General features: G+C 40.2%; 1 protein-coding gene across 3 annotated transcripts in view; it reads right to left on the bottom strand.

The window, feature by feature from the left end:
- Positions 1-25,864, bottom strand: part of GRB14 (growth factor receptor bound protein 14) — a 102,535-nt gene that overhangs the window by 25,968 nt on the left and 50,703 nt on the right. For all 3 annotated transcript variants that reach the window (XM_043525561.1, XM_037912987.2, XM_037912988.2), the window contains 3 exons: positions 22,222-22,378; positions 9,060-9,181; positions 6,953-7,027 (listed from right to left, as the gene is read on the bottom strand). In XM_043525561.1, coding sequence (XP_043381496.1) covers positions 6,953-7,027; positions 9,060-9,181; positions 22,222-22,378 — 354 coding nt within the window. The remainder of the gene's footprint in view (positions 1-6,952; positions 7,028-9,059; positions 9,182-22,221; positions 22,379-25,864) is intronic.

The raw sequence follows: 25,864 nt of genomic DNA on the forward strand, positions 1-25,864 counted from the left end.
CTGGGGGGAGAGGTAGATACACTGGAGGAAAGGGATAGAGTCCAGACTGGCCTAGACAAATTGGAGGATTGGGCTAAAAGAAATCTGATGAGGTTCAACAAGGACAAGTGCAGAGTCCTGCCCTTAGGAAGGAAGAATCCCATGCATCGCTACAGGCTAGGGACCGACTGGCTAAGCAGCAGTTCTGGGGATTACAGCAGATGAGAAGCTGGATATGAGTCAGCAGTGTGCCCTTGTTGCCAAGAAGGCCAACAGCATATTGGGCTGTATTAGTGGGAGCATTGCCAGCGGATCGAGGGAAGTGATTATTCCCCTCTATTCGGCACTGGTGAGGCCACACCTGGAGTATTGTGTCCAGTTTTGGTACCCCCACTACAGAGAGGATGTGGACAAACTGGAGAGAGTCCAGCGGAGGGCACCAAAAATGATTAGGGGGCTGGGGTTTATGACTTACGAGGAGAGGCTGAGGGAACTGGGGTTATTTAGTCTGCAGAAGAGAAGAGTTAGGGGGGATTTGATAGCAGCCTTCAACTACCTGAAGTGGGGTTCCAAAGAGGATAGAGCTAGGGGGGAGATTGGGAATGAAAGCCAGGATGGGGGATAAAGGAGACAAACTCTGCTGAGGAGCCCAGAGCAGGAGATGGGGACTGGAGTGAGGAGCACAGAGGAGTGAAAAATAGAAATGAGACAAGGAACTGGGGCTGATAAGAGGGAAAAAAGAGAACAGGGCAGAAGGAGTCAGGTTTGAGGGGAGATTCTTCAAGATTCCAGAGTCTCAACATTTCTCTGTCATCAGCAAACATCTGTGAAACCCTCTGGCAAAGTGTATGTTTCATCCCTCTCTAGTCCACAAAGGATGACACCTTACTAGTCTGTGAAGTGGATCTAAAGACTCAAACCCTGCTGATGTCCCATGTGGCTATTCCCATAGGATTAAAAAGGCAAACTGAAAAACAGAAAATTAGAGACCTCAGAAATTACACACACAAAACTACATTAGAGAGAACATTAAGGTTGCAAAGTCAAGTACTCAAAAGTTAGGACATGCCAGAATTGAGTGCTTTGCAGCCTTCATGCTCTTTTAACATAGTTTTTGTGTATATATTTCATACAAAAACTATTTTAATTGCCTAGAAAGGAAGTGCGCCCTGTTCTTTAACATGTATTTTACATTAAGATAAAAATACTTTGTTTCATAGCATATGTACAAGCCATTTTTCACAAGCAATCTACACGTATTTTCTAATGTATTTGCATTCTGCTGAAAAGGCAATAAGAAAGAAGCAGCTAAATTAGTCAATACAAGATTTGCACTCTGAACTCAAAGTACACCTACAGAACCTGAATATCAATTGCATCTATTGACGAACCAGACTTGGGGAAAATAGAGCTACCCTTAAGAAAAAGTAGAAAAGCATAATCAGGATAATTTTACAGACTAACAATTGTGAAATTGTTGCTCTCAAAGTACAAAAATAATTAACAATATTCTGCAGAGTGAAAAAAAAATTAATCCTGGTCCCAAAAACCACTGCAGCCAAAAGTTTTGAATAGTACGAAGAACAGAGAAGTGTTATTCGTATAAGTAAAAGATGAACTCTTAACCCCTATCAAAGTCAATAGCAAAACTAACATTTACTTCAGTGGGACTAGGATTTCACCCACTATCCAAGTTAGCTCAAATGGGATCTAATCCTATGCACATGATTAACTCAATGGGAGTATTTGTAAGAACTAACAACATGAAATTTTATCCATATATTGTTATTGAAAAGGTGTGGAGGGTGTTGCCATAGAAAACACTGATGAAAGCTACTGAATAGGTTTTACAAGTGAAAAAATCTGATTTTAAATTAGATCTGAAGACATCAGCTTCACATTTAATTACTAGAAATAGGTGAACTATAAATGAATTCATTCATACTATGAGACCTATAATTTCTCAAAGAAACAGATAAAAATGAAATATCAGAATATTCTATTAATATTACTGTGAAGGCCTCAAGTTTAAAATCCATTTGATCTATTAATTTTTTATGTTTAAAATTGATCACATTCATGAAAACCCAGAATATGAGCTATACTCAGTGATTCCACACTCAATGCCCAAGGAATGTATGCACAAATACTGTGCCTCCCTAAAGTAGACTATGATACCGCCTCGTACCATCTACGCAACACAACCCCTTCACCTTCTTCTTTAGGCTTAACACTTGTTGGGGGCAGGGATTAAATTTCTCGCTCTTTGAGAAGTGCTACCAGAAACAATTTTTACAAATCAATGCACATCTGATAGTTAAGCACCAGAATATGCCTCTAAGGGAGGCTCTGGAACCTCCTTCAATGGAGGTTTTTAAGAACAGGCTGCAAAAACACCTGTCAGAGATAGTCTAGGTATACTTGGTCCTGCCTCTGTGCAGGGGGTGGGATTAGATGACCTCTTGAGGTCTCCTTCACCCCTACATTTCTATGACTCTGATTATTAGAGAAGAACTAAGGAAAACAAATCAGTACATTTTTAGGTATTTCAGCTCTTTGAGTTAAAAGGAAGGAGCCAAAATTCTTACCTTCTCTTACTCTTGCCTTATAACGAAAGGCAAGAAAAATGGTTAACACATAGCTAGAGAATATTTTATTTGCATATATCTCAACCCACAGAAAACTATAAGAGAATTTCAAAATTGGGTTGTTAAAACTAACATCTCTCAATACTTGACCAAGCATGTCACAGATAATAATGCAAGCCCATTAACTTGTCTTAATGAAAGTTACCAAGGAAAGAGTGGCATACTTTAAATGACAGGTTTCAGAGTAACAGCCGTGTTAGTCTTTATTCGCAAAAAGAAAAGGAGTACTTGTGGCACCTTAGAGACTAACCAATTTATTTGAGCATGAGCTTTCGTGAACTACAGCTCACTTCATCGGATGCATCCGATGAAGTGAGCTGTAGCTCACGAAAGCTCATGCTCAAATAAATTGGTTAGTCTCTAAGGTGCCACAAGTACTCCTTTTCTTTATACTTTAAATGATCTACTGAATGGCTTTTGCTGAAATGTGCATGATGGCTTTGTAATTCACAAAGGTGTTCTGTACTTAATGTCTAGTAAGTCCTATTGAACCAAATATAAATAATCAGACAATACTATGTAAAAAAAATATACTAACAAGAAACAGTTTTATCCAGTTTTGATTAATTGACAAGTTAACCTGTAATCTCATATTTGGAGTAAAACTGAACCCTATGCAGAAGGCCAGCATACAAACTATGCACTGCTTAAACACTATTTTTGAGGACTTAAGTGACTTAGTGGTACATAGGCCTTAAACTTGCTCTGCGCACAGGTTTTTAGCAGATATACTTTAGTTTTTTAAAATAAGTCAAATATTTCTTTCAAAACTATGAGATCACTTTTGAGATAAAGAGATGTTAAATTCTATGAGCACAGAGACCAAAATTTTGAAATATAGGTGCCTAAAGTTAGACTCTGAAATCCATATTTAGGCAGCAAAAGAAAAATGGCCCGATTTTCAAAGGGTCAGCACCCTTGAAAGGTAGATTTTTTTTAATGTTCTTATTTTTGGTTCCTGAAGATGATTTTAGGGACTGAACTAAAAGCATCTAAGTTTCAACATTTTGCCCACAGCAGGGGGTTAGAATCAGGAAATCTACACTTTATCTTAACTCTGCCACAAACCTAACCATTCACTTTAGCTCTCCTTTCTGTTAAATGCATCTGTGATAAATGAAGGGGCTGGGTGTAGCTCCCTTTTATGGACATCCAGCCAGCCAGCCAGCTATAAAATCCCTGTTAGTAGCTGTTCTCTACTTGCTTTACCTGTAAAGGGCTAAAAAGTCCATAGGTAAAAGGGAGGGAGTGGGCACCTGACCAAAAGAGCCAATGGGAAGGCTAGAACTTTTCAAAATTGGGGAAAAAATTCCCCTTTGTCTGGTTGTTCTCCTGGAGAGCAGAGACAGGGTTGGAGCTATGCTGTAAAAGCTTGTGCCAGGTATGAAAAATCATCAGATCATACCTAGAAACTACTCATTTAAAACCCCAGATATGTATTAGAGAAGTAGCCATGTTAGTCTGTATCCACAAAAATGAGGAGTCCGGTGGCACCTTAAAAGACTAACAGCTTTACTTGGGCGTAAACTTTCATGGGTAAAAAAACCCACTTCTTGATAAGCTTATGCCCAAATAAATCTGTTAGTCTTTAAGGTGCCACCAGACTCCAGATATGTAAGTAGATCAGGAAATGTCTAGGAAGACACGATTAGATTTCTCTCTTTTAATTTCTTTATGGCTTGTGGACTCCTGTGCGCTAACCCCAGATGCTTTTGTTTTGCTTGTAACCTTTAAACTGAACCTCAAGGAAGCTATCTTGATGCTTAATCCTTGTAAATTGTTTTTTGGGGTTTTTTTAATCTAGTAAAAAGCTTAAACTCAAGATGTATTCTCTTTCTTTTTGTTTTTAATAAAATTTACCTTTTTTAAGAACAGGATTGGATTTTTTGTCCCTCAGAGGTTTGTGCATATGTTGTTTAATTAGCTGATGGCAACAGCTGATTTCCTTTGTTTTCTTTCTCAGCACTTCCCTGAGGGAGGGGTGAAAGGGCTTGAGAGTACCTGTAGGGAGGCCGTGTGGTTCCCCACTGCCCCGGAGAGGGATAAGCTCTACCAGACACCAGAGTGGGCAGGGCCAGAGCACTCCAGGCCTGCCCTCCAGAGGGTCAGGTGCTGGACAGGAAGTATAAGAGCCCAACCCCAGAGTGTCAGCCACTGGAGGGGCCAGACACCTCTGGACTCCAGCAAACAGTGGCGGACTTGGAGATTGGCCTGACCAGCCGATACTTGACACGGATCAGCGTGTGGGAGAGTTGCCAAGCCTACCCCTCACCAGCTACCCCGAACATCCAATGGTGATGGATCCCCCTGAGGGCACCACCTTGACACAGGTACCTCCAGAGGGAGTTGCGAAGTAGCCCGGGGGCAGCCGACCCAAGTCTGGCTGCAACACTGCCGGAACCCACATCAGTGTGTTGCAGCCAGGATCCCCACTGACACAGCCGCGGGCCTTTGGCCGCTGCTAGGGCCCTGGGCTGGGACGCAGTGGAGTGGGAGGGCCTGTGTCCCTCCCTGCCACCCACACATTATTTGGCAGTCTCCCCCTTTTCAAGGCCACTCAGAGCCTGAAGCCTGGGTATGCTATTTACCTGCGTTTGCTCAGCCCCTGCCTGAGGGTCTGAGCCCGAGACTCGCTGCTGCTGACTATATAAACTGCTGCTCAGCCCCTGCCTGAGGGCCTGACCCTCAAACTCATTTCTGCCTGGGCCTGTCAACTGCTAACTGTTACCCGTGTTTGCTCAGCCCCGGTCGGACAGCTTGAGCCAGGACTCCTGTGGCTCGACTGATTCTCCAGGGACCAGTGCAGGGACTAAGGGAGGCAGAGAGGGACGAGCCCTGACAAACCCTCTCTACAGTACCCCACAGGAAGGAATTCACAAGTGCGCCTTTCTGGGTTCTCGAAGGGGTTTTTGCACTTGGGTGGTGACTAGGGTGACCAGAGAGCAAGCATGAAAAATCGGGACGGGAGAGGGGGGGTAATAGGGGCCTATATAAGAAAAAGACCCCATAATCATGACTGTCCCTATAAAAATCGGGACATCTGGTCATCCTAGTGGCTACCCATCCAAGGTCAGAGAAAAGCTGTAACCTTGGGAGTTTGATACAAGCCTGGAGTGGCCGATATTAAATTTTTAGAATCCTTGTGGGCCCCACTTTCTGCACTCGAAGTGCCAGAGTGGGGAATCAGCGCTGACAGCGTCCTACACTTATAACAGGCATGTTTTGAAATTTAATTCATTAATGTTTTTAAAGCACTTTGTGCTTTCCCCGAAGTGAGCTGTAGCTCACGAAAGCTTATGCTCAAATAAATTGGTTAGTCGCTAAGGTGCCACAAGTCCTCCTTTTCTTTTCGCGAATACAGACTAACACGGCTGCTACTCTGAAACCTGTCAAAGTATATTAAACTATCTTCCAATTTTAACAGATCTTGCTGTTTTAACTTTTTTTAAAAAATCCTATTTTGTCACTGTTCCTTTTCAACACCCTTTTAGCCCCAAATACATATGGTAGGTTGTTCTCTCTAGCACCAGTGAAAGCTTTCCCATGTGTAAGTGTTGCCATTTCAAATATATAATAAAAGAAAGGGAAGATCCTTGTTTAGGATCCGTCTCATAGCCACTACAGGATTGTTTTCTATTCTGTAGATTGCTCCCCATTTTACATTTAAAATGATGCATCCAGCTTATATTTAAAACATACTGTGGATATTATTTATTATTTGTATTACCATAGTGCCCAGACGCCTGGAAGTCATGGACCATTGTACTAGGTTCTACCACTTCTTTTGGGAGACTGCAACATTCCACAGACTAACAAACCGTGCCAGCCATAAGATTTTTTTTTTCTGCCAATCAGTCTAAATCTTCCTTTCATTAAGTTCATCCCTTTACTTCACTTGCAATGTGTTAAAAATCTCCTTGTTTTCCTTTGCATGTACCACTGTCAAACAGTTGAGGACTGCTGGGCTCCCATCCTTTTAGATGGGCTACACTACTTTAATCTTTCAGTCATTTCTTGCAAGTTACTCCAGCCAACTCAACCAAACCATTTTTTGCTGCATTTTGTTCTTTTCTGAATTCCCTCCAATTGGTCAATATCTTTACGGCAATGAATTCCCCAAAACTGAATCATTCCAGGTGCAGTTATATCGGAACGGCATAGCGGGGGAATATTACCTTTATGGTTCATGACAAGACGTCTCTCTAGTCATCCAATAGGCCACTACAATTCGGTCAGTGACAAAATACTATGTACGCACAAACTAGACACTTGAAATTGAGGTATTCTGCTGTGAAGTGGTTTACCCTAATGCAAATACTGCATACCTGTAATATCTGCGTGTGGCCTATCATTCCACTGGTCTCGCTTGACAACGACACCATATGCTCTGGAAAATAATTCTGTTAAAATAGAACATATTATTAAAACTTCTGTAAATGTGAATACAAAAACCTTCAGATTTCTCTTAGACATATAAATGGATCCACCACCCAATTGCACAGAGCAAAAAGACAATGAGATTTCCCCACTCTCAAAGAATTTAGGAAAGGGGAGGAATCCATTAAAATAGCCTCATAGTGTGGTATCTTAAAATAGAACATATTATTAAAACTTCTGTAAATGTGAATACAAAAACCTTCAGATTTCTCTTAGACATATAAATGGATCCACCACCCAATTGCACAGAGCAAAAAGACAATGAGATTTCCCCACTCTCAAAAAATTTAGGAAAGAGGAGGAATCCATTAAAATAGCCTCATAGTGTGGTATCTTGTAGATTCAGCTGCTGAGTTTGTGAGAGCAAACTTCAAAGTTTGGTTGGGGTTTTTTTTGCTTTGTTTTTTTAAGATTTCAATGCAGGGTCTGCTGCATCAAGTCAGACTGCAGGAAGGACAATACTTAGGATACATATATACTGCAAAAACCTGTGCCAGTGGGTTTCAGAGCCTGGGTCAACTGATTCAGGCTCACATTATGGGGCTAAAGCAGCAGTATAGATCTTCCCACTTGTGCAGGTTTCAAACCCTGCGCTCCAGCCCAAGTCCCATTTACTGAAGTCTGTTGACTCAGGCTCATACTCGCTGCTAGGTTGTGGTTTGTAGGCTGTTGTGATTTGTTATTTTTGTTTGTTTGTTTTTTGAACTGTAGACATTACCTGACAATCTAAGGTTATCATTCATCCTCCCCTTCACGCCTAATAGGCCTGCCCTAGGCTTCAACATATTACTATCTAGGAAGAGGGGAAATGCATTTAAAAAGGAAAGTTTTGTTAAAGTTGATATGGTATCCCAGTGGACGAAGGAAATAAGTGGGAGATATTGTCAAAAACATTTAAAATCTTATTTGAAACAAAATGTTGGTTAGTATATTTTTTGCTACCTTTTACTAATTCAGAAAAAATCCCCTCTGATTTGTTGTGAACGCTCTTTATTCTGTGTGATATTAATATGGATCAAATGGGGGAAACCTGCAAAAATACAAAAGAGGTATTGTAGGCCAGAGCTAGTGTAAGTCAGCACAGCTCCACTGACTGAATTGTAGCTATGCAGGTTTACACCAGTTGAGGATTTGGCGTCAGATCTAAAATGATAGTCTTTCCTAATAGCTGGACAATTCCCAAATTAAATCCTTCACAAAGTACATAAAGTAACCTTTCATGTTGGGCCCTGATTGGTAAGCTAATGAGAGTCTATATTGCCCACCAAGGCTGCATGATTATGGTCAACCAATGTACTGGGTCTAATTATATAAAGTTATTTCCATGGACCACTATAATATCTGACCCCTCACCATTAATTAATTTAGCAACATCTTTGTGAGATGGAGAGTTATCCCCACTCAGAAATAGGGAACTGAGGGAGAGAGTGATTAAATGATTTGCTCAAGATAATACATGCAGAGCAAGGAATAGAACCGAAAGCTCGTGTCCCTTAAGATATGTCTGCACCACAGCTGGAAGGTGTAAATTCCAGCTTGAGGAGACATACCCGCATTAGCTGTGATCAAGCTAGTGTGGTAAACTAGAGTGTAGTCACAGTGGGGCAAATGGGGCGGATGTGGGGAGCTGCCATAAGTACGACCTTGTTGAGACCATAGATATGTACTTGGGCAGCTAGCCTGTCCCAGAGCTTATGCTAGGCGACTACACTGCTATTTTTAGCACACTGATGCAACTGGAGCTAATGCAAGCATATCTCCTCAAGTTGGAATTTACACCTTCCAGCTCTTGCATAGACATACCTATAGTGATTTAACATCATTCTTCCTTTCCTTTTAACAGGTCACAGGTAGATGTAGGTTCCATTACATTTTACAGATCACTCTTAAGTCCTCCTGCATTTCTGGCATTCCCCCTCATCACTATGCCACATGGCAGATGTCAGGGCAGCAGTAACAGCTGCCCAACCAGTGCTTTTAAGAAGACAGACATACCATTGGGTGTTTAAAAAACTCATATTTGGCATAGTTTTTTCTAAAATACAGTCTATTTTCTTCTTCGATTCCCCAGTTTGACTGAACTTCAATTACCAATTCGTGGTCTTCTATCATTCTTTCTGTAAAACAAAGAAAAATACATAGCCTTGCACACAAGTCCACCATCGTGGTAAACCCATGAGAACTTAGGCTCAGACACAAATGAAGAGTTATGTTCAACCCAACATGAACAAAGTAATATGAACACCTTCAATTCATCAAGTCTATTTTACATTTTGTCACCAAAGTCAGTAATCTATACAGTGCTCTTTTATAAGCCAACTCTGCTCATGAAACATGAATATCTGCAGTAGGTGAGCAAGCTAATTTCCTCCTCCTCAAACACCAACAAGGTTTTAAAATCTCTCATATAAATGCAAAATGAGATATTGCCTCTTCCAAAGCCAACTTATTACATACTGTAACATTTTTACACAGCTTGGAATAGAGAAATGGCGATTTTGGCAGCTAGACTTCTTAGTTGTATAACTTCCTTCTTTGAGAAATGAGAGACTTGGAGCCAAAAATTAATTAAGGGGAATGGTTAATTACAAAAACACCCAACATTCATTCATAAAGCGTTTTTTCACATTGGAAGAGTTCATCCTGAAATTACTCAAGAGCTGGCAAAGCTATTATAAGTGATCCCATTTGTATAGCTGTGAGCTCATTAACTAGGTTGGATGCCAGACATTTAGATCTGCAAAGCCATGTAGGGAATTTGAATCTTTTGAAAACCAATTCTGATTGCTAATTACCTTTACAGTAATTGGGGATTTAGAAAAATCTAAACAAAATGGCAAACAAAGGACTTATATAAATGGATAATAAAAACCAATCAATCCGCCTATGTCTGCTCCAGAGTTTTTTCTAAAGATTTTCAGAATACTGTTGCATCTCCTCTGCAAGCTGTTTCTAATCTCATTTTTGACAGTTTCCTGCAATGTAAGAAACACTAAACTACGTCTGTATAAAAGGAAATATGGTTTAGAATTTAAGGTCCTGATCCTGCAAAGAGTTATGCATGTGATTAACTATAAACACTAGGAGCACTATCGTTGATTTCAGTGAAACTACTTGGAGTGTATAAAGGTAAGCCCATGCATAACCGTTTGCAGGATTGTGACTAAATTTATTTCTGTACATTGGATATCACTTATTAAAAAAAAACAAACAACTCATGTAACTTTCATGCTACAAATTAAAAAATACATTTCAGTACACAGGAAAAAGTTTGGTGGGCAATTTTTATTTTGCTGACGGCATGAACCAATAAGGAAACAAGTTATTTTAAATGTAAGTGAGGAATATTTTTTCTGGAACTTTATTGAATTGTACTTAAAGGGTCACTGTCAATTTCAAATCTAATTAATTCCAACAAATAAACAATTTAAAATAGTTTCAGCTACTGCTCCTGGGTCCCCCTGCAAATTATACAATTTTACACAACCACCTTATTTTATTTAAATTTCTCTCTCCCCCCAGTATTGCCAAAATGCAAGAACACCAAAAAAAAAAAAAAATCATAGTCAAGCTCTAAAAATGCATGAGATGAAAGGGGGGGGGGGGGTTTTCTATGTATTTTCCTTCTAGTTTTTTAGCCTTTAAAGGTACAGCCAGTTCATGTTCTCAGCTTTATTCCATAACCACAAGGACTTTAAGCTTACAAACAAAAACAAACAAAAAAAAACCCTCTTACATAGTCACTTTAGTCCAGGAGCTGGGGCTTTAAGAAACATCAAGTATCTCAAGACTTGTGATAAAATTGTGAGCTCGCAACACTGCTTTCCAGGACTGTGTGATTGTAATGCAGCAAAACACAAAATGTCCATTAAATTCTTGAAATACATTGGGGACAAATGTTTGTTTCAGAAGGTGGAGGAAGTAACTGAGGAAACTGCCATTTTAGACTTTATTCTGACTAACAGCATTGTGAATCTGAAGTTGAAGGCAATCTGGGTGAAAGTGATCATGAAATGGTGATTACGTGATTCTAAGGAAAAGAAGCAAGAACAGCAAAATAAGCACAATGGCCTTCAAAAAAAGCAGACTTTACCAACCACTTCTCTGAGTTTTGTAATGGCCTATGGGAATAAAATCTAAAAGAAAAAAGTTCAGGAGAGTTCTAAGTTTCTCAAAGAGACAATGTTACAGGTACAACAGCAAACTGTTAATAGGATGAATACTAAAAGTAGAGCCCTACGTGAATACAAAATTTGTACCTGCGGATGCGAATATCCATGGATATAAAGCAGATACCCGTGAAGCTGCAGGGCTCTGTCAGGAACTACAGCAGCCTGTCAGGCCACCACTCACAGGAGCCAGAGCCCAGCCTGGGCAGCTCCTCCAGCGCAGCTGTACCGCCCCCAGCTCTGCCCACCAGGGTGGGCACCAACCTCACCGGCAGCTGCCCCTCATCACGCTAGTGTGTGCAAGCAGCTCGCGTGCTCCTGGACAGAAGTAGTAACCTTAAAGAGGAAAAACAGTACACTTCTATCCTTTTTTTAAAAACCAAATTTTGCTGTATCGCTAAGATTTTCAAAAGGGTTAAGTCATTTTGAGGGCCCAAATAGAGAACGTGGAGCACCTGTCCTCTGCAAATCAGACCCTATTTAAGGTATCTCAAGTTGGGCGCACAAAATCTTTTAAAAATTAATTTGGAATGTCTTGGCCCAGAAAGAATTAGAAGGGCAGGAGTACAATAGCAGCCTCTTTCCATCAATGGTCTTCACTTCTTGTGGCAACACCCACCCTCACAAAACAAAAAAAATACTATGCACAGCCCAAATACGGCCAAGTCTTCAAACCTAGATTAATTACTGTGCCAAGAAGTCTCCAGATCTCCACTGAGTGAATTATTAACATTCACACAGCTAAATTCTATAAGTAGGAAAAAAAGGTGGGCTCATTGTAGGCCACATATACTGATAGTGCTCATGCAATGATGAGACCAATTGTTCATCTTAAACAGTTCTCTTTTTAGTTAATAATACAAATTAGAATTGGGTAACTCCTTGATTTGACTAATTTTATTTATATATTAATCCCAACGTATTTTCATATTTTTTAGCACTCGAAGGAAGTATGAGAAATTAATTAGTTAACCATATATTTATTTAAGAGCATAAACAACTGTTATAAAAAAAATCCACCAAACTGGCTTCCTCTTATGAAATGACAAGGTAAAAACCACCTTAATTAAAGGGACTGTAATTAAACATTAGACTCTAGTCCTGAAAACCCACTATTATTATTAGGTCATGCCTAATCCAAAGGAAAAATGCAGCAGCCCACCATAATCTACTAAATACCATAGGATTTGGAAAATAAATGACCTCCACTCCCACTGACTAAAAAAAAAGTCAAACAACAACTCAGTTGAGAAGCTAATTTAACCCCTCATCACACGGATAAATAAATGAAGCAAAATTGTGTAGTAATCATATCTACGTAATTCAACCAATATAGTTTCTCAAAAATTCTCTGTGAAAATTAAACTGAACCAGGCACACAGCTTTTCTCCAAAATGCATCTCTCATATTTATGGAAAAAAAAACACGGAGAACTGAGGTGCTGTCTTAAAACAATTTTTTGTTGTTGTTTTGCACAAGTTTTTACAGAAAGCCAATGCTGTTCTGGTATGCTATTTGAACTGTTACATTTCTGGCACCGTGACATTTAAATAAATATCATCTCCTGGAGACTTGCTTCTTGGAACAAAAACCAAGACATAGTGCATCACCTCATAATAGGTAAAGATCCTGGTATAGCATATGAACTCTACCCAATGGATTTTTAAGGTAGCAGATTATAGAACTTCTAATATGGATTCAGATTACCTTTTAAAGGAATTGAACTATTAACAGAGTACTATACTTTAATCCAATCCAATCACAGGATTGTTTTACTTTTCTTAACAATGCTGTCTATCCAGTCTTGAATAAGGACTCCCTAAGACTACAGTACAGTCCCTGTGCAGCTCACAGAAACGATACAAAGGAACTTCCAGGAAAGTAATCAGTAGAAACCATTGCAATCTCAAAATGCTGTTCAAGACATTAAGTCTCAACACCATAGTAAGGAATTCTTCGATATTTTACAGATTGGTGAACTGAAGCAACAGAACTCATATACGAGTCCAACCCTCCCCCCCGCCCGTCCCCTGCTCTAACCAGTAGACCACACTTCCACAAAAGCTTTCAGCATAGTTTAAAACTACCTTGCCCAGCTCTTCCCCCTGAAGGCCTGCCTGATAAATGCTGAAATCGTCTTCAGGCAGAAAGGTGACAAAGTTATTTATTGGGACCTATGTAAAAAGGCTTCTTTTGGCTGTGGACATCTTTCAGCATCCTCAGAACCACTTCATCTTATGAAAACATACAATACTGATTCTCAGCAGACTAGGTTCCTAACTGAAACCTGTCATGGAGAGAAGGGAGTTGGCAAAATTCTATCTTCATTTTGGATGGAAGAGTTTTACCCCGGGACTTGATTTGTTCATCCTCTTTTTCTAGAAATATCTGGATAGTGGCCACCATTTTCCTCCCTCTTGTCTCAAATGCATTTCCTACTACTCTGGCTAGCATTTATCATGGTCAAATATTAAGAGTTTCCTTCATTCAGGGGAGATGCTGAAGCTGATGGAAGAGGATGAGTATCTTGAATGCTTTCTGGCTTGTCCCCTCTATCTTATTGGGCTCTTTGACTTTTCTTTTGGGGAGAAGATTTCATCCTTGCAGGGGGATTGTTTCCTTTTCCTAAATAGTGCCCTTTTTGGGGCTTAGCCTGAGGGGAGGGCTTCAGGCCTACATGCTCTCACTGAAAAACCCCAGATCCTCCACTTGGGAGAAGGCAAGGCAAAAAGAATGCCAGACTCCTTGCTGTGAGACTCGATTATCCAACTGAGAATACAAGTAGGGATGCTGGAACTTTTCTTCTTTGTGGTGGATTGGGCTGAGAGGCAATTAGATGAATATTTGGACTTAACTTGCAAGAAATCCCTAATCAACAAAGATGGATCTATCTGCCAGGTCCCAAGTGCTGAAGACTGACCTCAGGTGTCTCAGAAGAAGTCTCCAACTCTGTGAGGCCTCAATAAGCCATCCAAACTCCATCACCTTTCTCACAACAAAGCAAAGGCCCACAGGCTGCAATCATGGCAGAGCTCCCCTTTCTGTGGCACCCAGACAATCTGCATACTCCATTTTAAATGATTCTGCCATGCTGCAGAAGAAGATCAGCGTGGAGATCATTCCAGAGTATAAGGGGGTGGGGGAGGAAGAGGACGTGTCCTTCTGCATCAGGAAAAGGGGTGGGGAATACTGCTCACCTCTTCTCCAAAATTTGGCTTCAAAAATCCAGGATAACCAACAGGGTAACACAGGATTCTCTGCCGCCAGACAGAGAAATCTGGCTCTCTGGGTATGTCAGAGCCGCCTTCAATATTTTCAGGAAGAAATGCTCAGCACCAACATTTTGGAGTGGCAGACAGGTCCCTAATTCATAAAGGGGTATTTGTGATATATGGTGCTACATACAATTATTTTACACAATAGCCAATGAATAAAAACTACATCCAGGAAAGCATGAAGTTCACATAATACTGACTAAGACTATGTCTACATTTGGAGCTGGGGGTGTGATTCCAAATTCAAGCAGATATGCTCATGCTAACTCTCATCAAGCTAGCACGCTAAAAATAGCATCAGTCATGACATCATGGTCAGCAGCAAGCAGCAGCACAAGCTATCTGCCCAGAATACAGACCCAGCTAGATACTCTGGGTACATACTCGGGTTGGTAGCTTGTGCCGCTGCTCACCGTGCTACGGCTCTGACAGGTATGGCTATTTCCTACAATATTCTGGACAAATCTTACTGAATGAAGTTAAAGTATCTTAGGAATTAGTTGTATTAAAAATGCAAATGGTTATGTATTATTGTGGGACTGTATGTAACATCTCTAGGAAGCAGATATGACAGATGTCTCCTGGGAACTGTTATGAGCTTCAAAGGGCTATTTTAAAACAGCAGGCCAGATAAGTAGTATATTTTGAGGGAAAACAAAATTAAATGGATTTCCTAGGAAAATACCCTGGGGAGGGAATGCAAATTCCCCGCCTCCGGACCAAACCTTTGAAAGCGTCGCCTTGTGGAGAAACCCATTGTCCGTCTGATCACCTACTCCTGGTCTCTAAGGAACAAAGATCTAAACTGTATAAAGGAGAAAAACAAATATCACAGATTTATGGGTATGCTAGTTCTGAGCCAAGGCAGTTGTGAACTTGTAACCACTCGAAAACCCCTTGATGATGTCAGTATTGCAGATCTGAATGGAATGAAGTCCTTGATGTCGTCTGCAGGACTTGCATAATGACAGGTTTCAGAGTAGCAGCCATGTTAGTCTGTATTCGCAAAAAGAAAAGGAGTACTTGTGGCACCTTAGAGACTAACCAATTTATTTGAGCATAAGCTTTCGTGAGCTACAGCTCATTCGCATCCGATGAAGTGAGCTGTAACTCACGAAAGCTTATGCTCAAATAAATTTGTTAGTCTAAGGTGCCACAGCTACTCCTTTTCTGTCTGCAGGACTGTTTACCTACCAGAGCCCTTATTGGAGTCAGGGTAATCTCTGGTCATCTTATTTGCATGCGTGTAGGTTCTTTTTATTCTTTTCTCCATAATTCTTTTACTTTAAGAATAAATGTGATCGTTTTAGAAAGAACCATGTGGTCACTTAGCACTGTTTATAGGCTCTGAGGAAGAAAGGCAAACTGGCCTACTGAGGCAGTCTGCTTTGCTGGAGAATTCACAGTGTAGACAGTGAACTGGGCAGCATGGAAATCCTCAGATAGGAGAGAGAGGGAGAGAGAGATGTACGTCTCTCCTCAAGACAGGTGATGGTGGGGGAGCTGGAAGCCTCAGAGCAGACCACAGAGGGATAACAGAGGTGCATTTGCCCAGAACAGTGAAAACTGCAGCTATACTACTATTTTTAGCATGTTAGCCTGATGTCTACTGGAACTGGGACTCACACTTCCTCTCCAACTGTAGACATAGCCTAAGGGCTTGTCTACAGAGCTCCTCGATTTGGACTATGGAGGTGTGAACTGTAGCACACACTAGTGCACTCCACTGTATGGACACTGCTGTTGCAAACTACAAGGTACCTAGTTCGCATTAACAAGGTTCTCTTTAAACAGGACTATTTAATTGCAAACTAAATACCTTTTAGTTCATGCCCTTAGCATCCACTTAGGGGAATTACAGTGAGGCAACCCAATGCACACTGCAATTTGTACACCCTATAGTCCAAACTGTGGGACTGCGTAAACACAGCCTAAGATTCAAGTGCTACCATTTATTCTGCTAAAATAAATCTGGTACAGTACCTGTATATGAGGAACAACAGTGACATCCGGTGGATATTAAAAAAAAAATCCCACACACCTGTGATAAGCATAATTGTTTGAGAAAGAATTGTAAGTTAAACATTTGAGGAAAGCATAACAATTATCTCTAAAATGTACTATCCAGAACCAAATATATTTTAGCATTTGCTGTCCATGACAATAATTTAAAAAAAAAAAAACTAAACAGTTTTTTTTTTTTTAACCTATGTCTACTGGATTCTGAAATAATTTCTGGTAAACACATCCCCTTTCAGGGTACATACCCATTTGAATGTGCATGTAGCTACTCAAATATATGTACCCAGATTAGAACATATTCCAATGACTTTGTGATAATTAATGTCATTTTTATATAAATAACAGCTGACTTGTGGCTTTATTTGCAAATAAAAAGCACCATGTTCAGTTCACTATGATTCATGGGGTCAAAAAAACACAAGTATTTGGATAGCTGTTGGATATTAGCGAAAATGTTTGTGTCCATGACAGATTCAGGAATTTTAATATTAATTATTATTCATCCAAAAAATGTTTTACTGGAAATGAGCTTTTTGCTATTTCCTGTTTCAAGTGCTTCCATCATTCAACCAGGCAGTTGAAAAAATGCCGTGTGTGTGTGTGTGTGTGTGTGTCTTAGTGGATAAATCACACAACAGTACAATTGCAACCATCACCAAACTGTTCACAAACCACAATCTGAAAGTTATTCATCCAGTACTTACAAATAGTGAATTTATTTGCTTACAAGAAAGATTATCAGTTTGTGAATATATCACACACCTAAAAAGGGTCTAAATTTGTGTCAGAATTAAAAATAGTTAAACCAACTCTAATGTTTAAGTATTACAGAAGGAGGAGGCATCCTGAAAGAGAATTAATCTCCATACCTACTGGTACCTCATTAGTCTCCAGCATCAGCCTGAAGAAGGCAGACTGACTAAAAATGGGAAATATAGTCTCTTACTAAAATTACACCTGAAGGAGAACCAGACATCTCAGAGAATTGGTTAAGGAATGCAGTGCCTTAGTGCTGGTTCATATTCAGCAGAGCTCAATAGTGAGCTCAGTAGTTACTACTGGAAGAGTTTGTATGCCTAAGTGAAACAACTTGATGGTCTCAATCTTGTTCTCTAGAAGGAGTGGACAGGTCTCAACATAGTACTTCATAGAGGTTTAAAAATTCCCATATTTGAACAAGGGACTAGTATCTTAAGATAAGTGACAACTAAAAGATTGATATTTCAGCAACAACTACTGTCATTTGGATTGAAGCGGTCCAATTACATGACAAAATATGTATTGTATCAATAACTGAGACAGACTGGACCATGAACCATTGCAGTGTCACTTCTTCAGGTTTATAGTTCATTTTGTTTTCCTTAATGCTTTTTACTAACTTTCTTCTCTATTTTAAACACCAGTCTTATTAATAAAGAGAGAAAATACTTCTATTATTTGTATAATAGCTTTAGACAATAGTATCCCTAGCCTTCTCCCAATAGCACATTTAGTCAATGTACAGTCCTGACCCAGTTTTAACTCTGATCTTATTCTCTGAGCTAGAAGCATCTTACAACTGATACACTCAAGGTAAAAAAGTTATAAATATCTTTGAAATGCTACAAAGGAGAAAATTTTCAAAAATATTTGTGGCTTCTTTATAAACCATAAAAGAGCAGTAAAGGGTAAAAACAATTTTAGCTTTGTAGTTCATCTTTAAAATACTGCTGTTAAACATAATACAGTATAAACAACGAGGAGTCCTTGTGGCACCTTAGAGACTAACAAATTTATTTGGGCATAAGCTTTTGTGGGCTAGAACCCACTTCATCGGATGCATGGAATGAAAATACAAGAGCAGGTATAAATACATGAAAGGTTGGGGGGTTGCTTTACCAAGTGTGAGGTCAGTCTAATGAGTTAAATCAATTAACAGCAGGATATCAAGGGAGGACAAATAAAAAACTTTTGAAGTCGTAAGAGAGTGGCCCATTACAGACAGTTGACAAGAAGGTGAGAGTAACAGTAGGGAGAAATTAGTATTGGGGAAAATTAAGTTTAGGTTTTGTAATGATCCAACCACTCCCAGTCTCTATTCAGGCCTAATCTGATGGTATCCAGTTGGCAAATTAATTCCAGGTCTGCAGCTTCACGTTGGAGTCTGTTTTTGAAGTTTTTTTGTTGAAGAATTGCCACTTTGAGAACTGTTATTGAGTGACCAGAGAGATTGAAGTGTTCTCCTACTGGTTTCTGAATGTTATGTATTCCTGATGTCAGATGTGTGTCCATTTATTCTTTTGCGTAGTGACTGTCCGGTTTGGCCAATGTACATGGCAGAGGGGCATTGCTGGCACATGATGCCATATATCACATTGGTAGACGTGCAGGTGAACGAGTCCTTGATGGTGTGGCTGATGTGGTTAGGTCCTATGATGGTGTCCCTTGAATAGATGTGGACAGAGTTAGCACTGGGGTTTGTAGCAGGGTTTGGTTCCTGGGTTGGTGTTTTTCTTGTGTGGTGTACAGTTGCTGGTGAGTATTTGCTTCAGGTTGGGGGGCTGTCTGTAAGCAAGGACTGGCCCATCTCCCAAGGTCTGTGAGAGTGAGGGATCATCCTTCAGGATAGGTTGTAGATCCTTGATGATGTGCTAGAGAGGTTTTAGGTGCTGTAGGTGGCATTCTAGTGGCATTCTGTTACTTTCACTTCACCAGGTGCGTACTGCAGTTTTAAGAACACTTGATAGAGATTCTGTAGGTGTTTGACTCTGTCTGAGGGATCGGAGCAAATGCAGTTGTATCTTTGAGCTTAGCTGTAGACAATGGATCGTGTGATGTGGTCTGGATGAAAGCTGGAGGCATGTAGGTAAATATAGCGGTCAGTAAAATATAGCGGTCAGCGGTTTCCGATATAGGGTGGTGTTTATGTGACCATCACTTATTAGCACTGTAGTGCCTAGGAAGTGGACCTCTTGTGGAGGATAGGGTGGAAATCATTGAAATCTTGGTGGAATTCCTCGAGGGCCTCCTTTCCATGGATCCAGATGATGAAGATGTCATCAGTGTAGTGCAAGTAGAGCAGGAGTGTGAGGGGACAAGAGCTGAGGAAGAATTGTTCTAAGTCAGGCATAAAAATGTTGGCATACTGAGGGGCCATGCGGGTACATCTTTATCATCTGGACCCATGGAAAGGAGGCCCTCAAGGAATTCCACCCTACCATCAACCTCAAGCTGGACCAGTCCACACAAGAGGTCCACTTCCTAGGCACTACAGTGTGCGGGGCATGTGCACAGGCAGCCTATACAGCGTGTGGCTCCTCAGAGGGGAAAGACCCCTGACAGTATGGTGAGAGGGTATGCTTCCTGAAGGGCAAAGAAAAAGGGCTTGAAATCAGCAATACCAAAAGCCGGAAGGGAGCTGCTTTTGTTCTCTCTTCCAATATTAAACACACATTGTATTGTTACTGAGTTTGTGACTGTGTCATCATTCCAGGGACTCTGCCTGCTTATGCTAACCCACAAGGAGACCAAAAGGCCACGTAACGATACACTCTAAGCTGCACAGTTGGGTATCATTTTACATAAACACACATTGTTCACGGATGACACTAAGCTCAGGGGAGAGGTAGATATGCTGGAGGGTAGGGAGAAGGGTCCAGAGTGACCTAGACAAATTAGAGGATTGAGCCAAAAGGAATCTCATGAGGTTCAACAAGGACAAGTGCAGAGTCCTGCACTTAGGATGGAAGAATCCCATGCACCGCTACAGGCTGGGTACTGACTAGCTAAGCAGCAGTTCTGCAGAAAAGGACCCAGGGATTACAGTGGATGAGAAGCTGGATATGAGTCAGCAGTGTGCCCTTGTTGCCAAGAAGGCTAACGGCATATTGGGCTGCATTAGTAGGAGCATTGCCAGCAGATTGAGGGAAGTGATTATTTCCCTCTATTTGGCACTTGTGAGGCCACATCTGGAATATTGCGTCCAGTTTTGGGGCCCCCACTACAGAAAGGATGTGGACAAATTGGAGAGAGTCCAGCGGAGAGCAAGGAAAATGATCAAGGGGCTGGGGCACATGACTTACAAGGAGAGGCTGAGGGAACTGGGCTTGTTTAGTCTGCAGAAGAGAAGAGTGAGGGGGATTTGATAGCAGCTTTCAACTACCTGAAAAGGGGTTCCAAAGAGGATGGAGCTCAGCTGTTCTCCGTGGTGGCAGATGACAGAACAAGGAGCAATGGTCTCAAGTTGCAGTGAAGGAGGTCTAGGTTGGATATTAGGAAACACTATTTCACTATGCGGGTGGAGAAGCACTGGAATGTGTTACCTAGTGAGGTGGTGGACTCTCCATCCTTAGAGGTTTTTAAGGCCCGGCTTGTCAAAGCCCTGGCTGGGATGATTTAGTTGGTGTTGGTCCTGGTCCTGCTTTGAGCAGGGGGTTGGACTAGATGACCTCCTAAGGTCTCTTCCAACCCTGATCTTCTATGCTTGGGCCAGACTTTCTGGAGCAACGAGAAATCAGCACAAAACACAGTGATGGCAAAGCATTACTGACCATTCTTTTAGTTACAAATTGAATCCAGGTGATTTCATATCTGCTGATAGGGGGTAACTGAGTTGTTTGAAATTATAATATAGTTTTATGACTTGATTTATAGTAGATTTCTCCATTATAGCTCTCTCTCAAAAAAAAATCACAAGATCTAATATGCGAAGGTATTGTCCTACTTTTTATACTGAAAATGGTATTTAGACTGTGATGTAAAGTTTTAAGTTGATGTCTTTGGCAAAATCTTTACTGTGTTACATATTTTTAACATGTCTAATACTTTACTTTATTGCAGAGTTTTTAAACTATGTATACACTGAAATCAGGAAGTGAGACCACTACAACATAACATAACATTACAGTGGTTATCTGAAACACACAAAAGTTAATATCGGTCACATTACACATAAATGTAAAGGTAGAAACATTTATACTTTATATGGCAACACATAATATCAACAGGGCAAATATAGTTGTTGAAGCAGAAGTATGAATGTCTTGATTTTTGTGGGCTTAAAAATCTTAAACTTAGTTGTTTTTATGTAGGCTTCTTTTGTATTTAAATATGTAGATGGGGGGAGTTTAAATAATATAGGTCAATTTCTCTGGAGTTGAAATCAAAACCTCACCAAGCTAATTGACTGTATTGCGGTAGGATGTTGACAAGTCTACTTCAATAGAACAAGATGTAATTTAGAGGGATAGACTCCCACTGTCCACACAAAAGTATGAAATATGACAGTTCTTCTGTCCTTTGTATGAGATATTCATTGACAATGCCCTCTCAAAAATTTCAGCTGGTTGTGTTGGCGTGGCACAGCTACCATTTGCACTGGAATACTGGCCCAGCTCTTTTGCTAGAGATAAACAGGAGCAAGTCAAGAAAGTAAAAGGGGGAAAACTGTCCAAAAAAAGCAGGAAAGAACTAAAAGCCATTTATCATAAGTGTTAAGAATCTATGTCCTAGAGACCCCTGCTTCAGATTCAGACCAAGTAATTTGGGAACAGTGAAAGAGCATGCCTTATGACTATGCACCAGAAAAAAACATGGGGAAACAGAAGAATGAGTTTTAATAGCTTCCTAGTCTTCCTACATATTTAAAAAAAAAAAAAAACACACACACACAGTGATACCACCTTCTTTATGCCATGAACAAGGCAATCTTACCTAGACCTATGCGAGGAAGGTGTTCAAACAGTGTCCAGCTGTGGTCATCTATGTAATGATTCTTCAGTATTAACAGCTGGCATACATCTCTGGCTGTTACATCACCTGGCACTTCCAAAGCTCTGCTAGTGTCATCCTCACTGTATACTTTAATTACCTGCAAAAACAAGGAGTATAAAATGGGAAAGCTAAAGTGCCCATACATTTAAAATTGCAAAGCATTGGTTAAATCAGCCCAGACAACTTATTAATCTCCACACCTTATGACTAAAAGTGTAACCTGAAATTCAACAAAAGCAGAACGCTTCCTTGTCCCCTTCTAGTAGCTGGATCTCCACATTAATATGAGACAAGGATGGTGCTGCAGATGACTAATGGTACAATTCAAGGACCCTGAGAATGTAGCTATCCAGAAAGGTTAGTGAAACCAGGTCTGAATTTGTTGGAAGAAATTAGACAAAGAGAGGTGAGCTAATTTGAGATGTACACAATTCTGTAGGGAATAGAAAGGATGGATGCCACAAGACTGTTTGAATTTTGATAAGCAAGAATCAGGGCATTAAAAAAGGGATTGACACACAAAGGAATGGAAGTAGAATTAAAAACATGCACCTGAACAAAAGTGATACATGTGAAAGATTCCCAGGGTCTATGAGCAACTAGAGAGCAGTTCAAAATATTGTAGGAGGGGACATAGCACAAGTGAACAGATTTATTTGCTCATCTTCTATCCTTACAACTTCCAAGTTTCTTCCTATTGTATTATATTCTTTATACAAAATTTGTAATTTTCTGGTGATCTTCAGCAATGAGGAGTTGTTGACTTGAAAATTTCAGTAAAGATCCATGCTTCTGAAAAATAGGGAAATGTGTATTATTTAAATACCATATAGCTTTTTGGAAGACGAGAAGGTTTGAGTTGAAATTGCTCATCCTTGCACCCAGACAAAAGATGAATCCCAAATCCAAACTACAGCCAAATCAGATGGAATTGATGAAACTTGCTATTGCCTTACTCTCTGAAGTGCTGTGCACCTACTGCTCCAATTAAAAAAACATGGAAGAGTTTCAGGTATTCAGGAAACATTTCTGAATTTCTTGATTTGCATGCAGTTATAACGGAACCTTGAAACTAAATTAATACAGCACCATATTTTGCATTTACCTTTATTTTTACTTTTCCATTTTTAAAGAGATAACAAAAATAAGCAATGAAAAATATAGAAGACACCTGGCAACAGCCTGGCCTCTCATTAACTTCATTGTGGTATTAGAACCTCAACATTATCACTGAATTATCGTAAGTGTTTCGAGTTTAATTATAAAAATGATAGGAGGTGTAAGAGAAATATGCATATAAAAAAAAGGTCTTTTAGATCTTCTGAAATCCAGTAAAATGGCACAATCTGAAACTGAGCCCTTTATTTTTATTAGCTTGAGTTTTGTTTGTTCTGGGCAGAGTATTTTAATCCAAAAGCTATTTTAAAATCATTGAAAGGTAAAGAACAAACTGTAGGTCATTTCATTAAGATCTCCCACCAGTACAGAGTTTCTTCCCTAGTGTATATATTTTCTAGTAGCTTGAGACAACTCTGAACTAGACAAATTGCTGTTTCACTACGTGTCTCACTTCCCTGGGAACTCTATGACACAGAGACCTCAACATTACAAAGTTGTTCTTGATATTCCACTTAAAGTCTTTTATTACATTTTCTCCCAGTGTAGCTAGATACCCTTTTATCATACTAGTGTGCATAACTTATCTGGTCCTCTGAGCTTTACACACCAAGTTATCATGTCTTTGTACTACCTTATGTTGTAATTTAAATGAGCTACATGTATTTGGCTCCTTTTAAAGCTTTCCTTCATGAGGCAATCCTGCATCCCTTAAACATTTGCTTCACCCTTCTCTGAATCTCATCTCACTTAACCAGTGAAAGGCTTATTGGTGAGCACCTGATCCATGCATCAGCAGCAGTGCACTGAAGGCCAACTCCACCCTGGAACTCCATTCCTCCACTTGAGCATTAGCTAGACAGCCAGCAGGAAATCCCACCCACTCATGCAGCCAGTGCCACATGAAAAGACAACATTGCTGCAGTAGTAGCAACATGTGCCCAGGCTAAGAGACAGCAAATCCAAATGGAGCCTTCCAGGGGACATAGGCCAGGAGAGCAGCCTGAATGCAAGGTCACTATGAGCCTGCATGGCAGGTAAGAATTGCCATTTAACAATACAATGGGAAAGAGGCGCCTTAACATAAGGGAATAATGCCTAAGGGGTAGTTGAGATTGTTTGTTAGCGATGGAGTTAGTTCCTTAAAACCGACTTGGATTTGTGTCAGACTCATTAACTTTTTTTTCCAATGACATACAGCTTCTGTCTCTGTAGTTGTTGGGACTGGATCTATGCACTGGAATGATTCCTGTCTCTGCAAAGGTCATAGGAGGTTGGAACAACGTAGCAAAGAAGCCCCTACCAGTCCTAGAGAAAAAAGATACTATACTCAACTGTTCAAGATACACTGGTATTATTCATCATATATATTAATATAGCACTCAGAAGCTCCAGCTAAGTTTGGTGCCGCATTGCAGTGGGCCCTATCCTAAAGAGCTTACTGTCTAAGCAGATAAGACAAACTGTGCAAGAGAAATAGAGTGACTTGCCCACGGTAACGCATGTTGGTTGCAGAGCTAGATGTGACTCCCATTCCAGCAACTTGTCTCCAAGAAGATGATACTGCCAGTATGTATGTTGCATATAGAGATTCTTTTAGATATATATCAAGTCAGGTGTCATGTAATGTCACTTTATAGCAAGAATATGCACAAGAGTGTATGCTGAGGCCTTTGTTAGCCATTTTAAAAGAAAAACTTGTGTAAGAGTCGCAGTGCAGATGACTATTCTCTGTATTACTGCTGAAGATATAGAAATTGGCTTTTTAAAATACTGAAGACTGCAACACACATCCTGATAATGAGCTGACTGAGGCCATTTGACTTGGGGACAGGGAAGCCTTGGAGGTGGCCTTGGACCACAGCATTATAGCTGAAGCAAAACAAAAAGCAAAAAAATTTAAAGTAGAGTTTATATTCTAAGTCTCCTCACTTTCTTAGTATAGGTGAATACATCCTGCCTAAGTCTAAGACAGCCAATTACCCACTACTCTCAGCTATGACATGTGATACCTTGTAAAACATAGCTACACTGTGCCATTTAGTTCTGTTCCTTGCAAAAGATCCAGATTCTGCTGGGAGACAACTGACGGCTTGTAGCATCTTTCTGAACTTTTGTTACAGTTTGATGAAGTAAGTGTGACAGGGTAAGTCTCATCAAGTTAGAGTGACCTTTTGTTTTCCTTTTAATTAAGAAAATAAAACTGTACCATATGTATACTCTGGGTACATGCATTTGAGACGAGTCCAGAGCAGATTTCTTAGGAATTTATTTGTTTCAAAAGGTCTCCAAGAATAGAGCCACCTGAAAGAGGATGTACGGAGATGCTTCCTTTCCTTAAAATGCAGAGCTATACGTTTCTTTCTTGCCAGAAGCAGGGAGAAGGGAAATGCTCTCTAGGAGTAAAATGAGGATAAAGTCATGGCCAAGATTGTGACCACACTGACCTCCCCTGACCTACAACCTA

This window comes from Chelonia mydas, chromosome 11 (genome assembly GCF_015237465.2).
Source record: "Chelonia mydas isolate rCheMyd1 chromosome 11, rCheMyd1.pri.v2, whole genome shotgun sequence".
Lineage (NCBI taxonomy): Eukaryota > Metazoa > Chordata > Testudines > Cheloniidae > Chelonia > Chelonia mydas.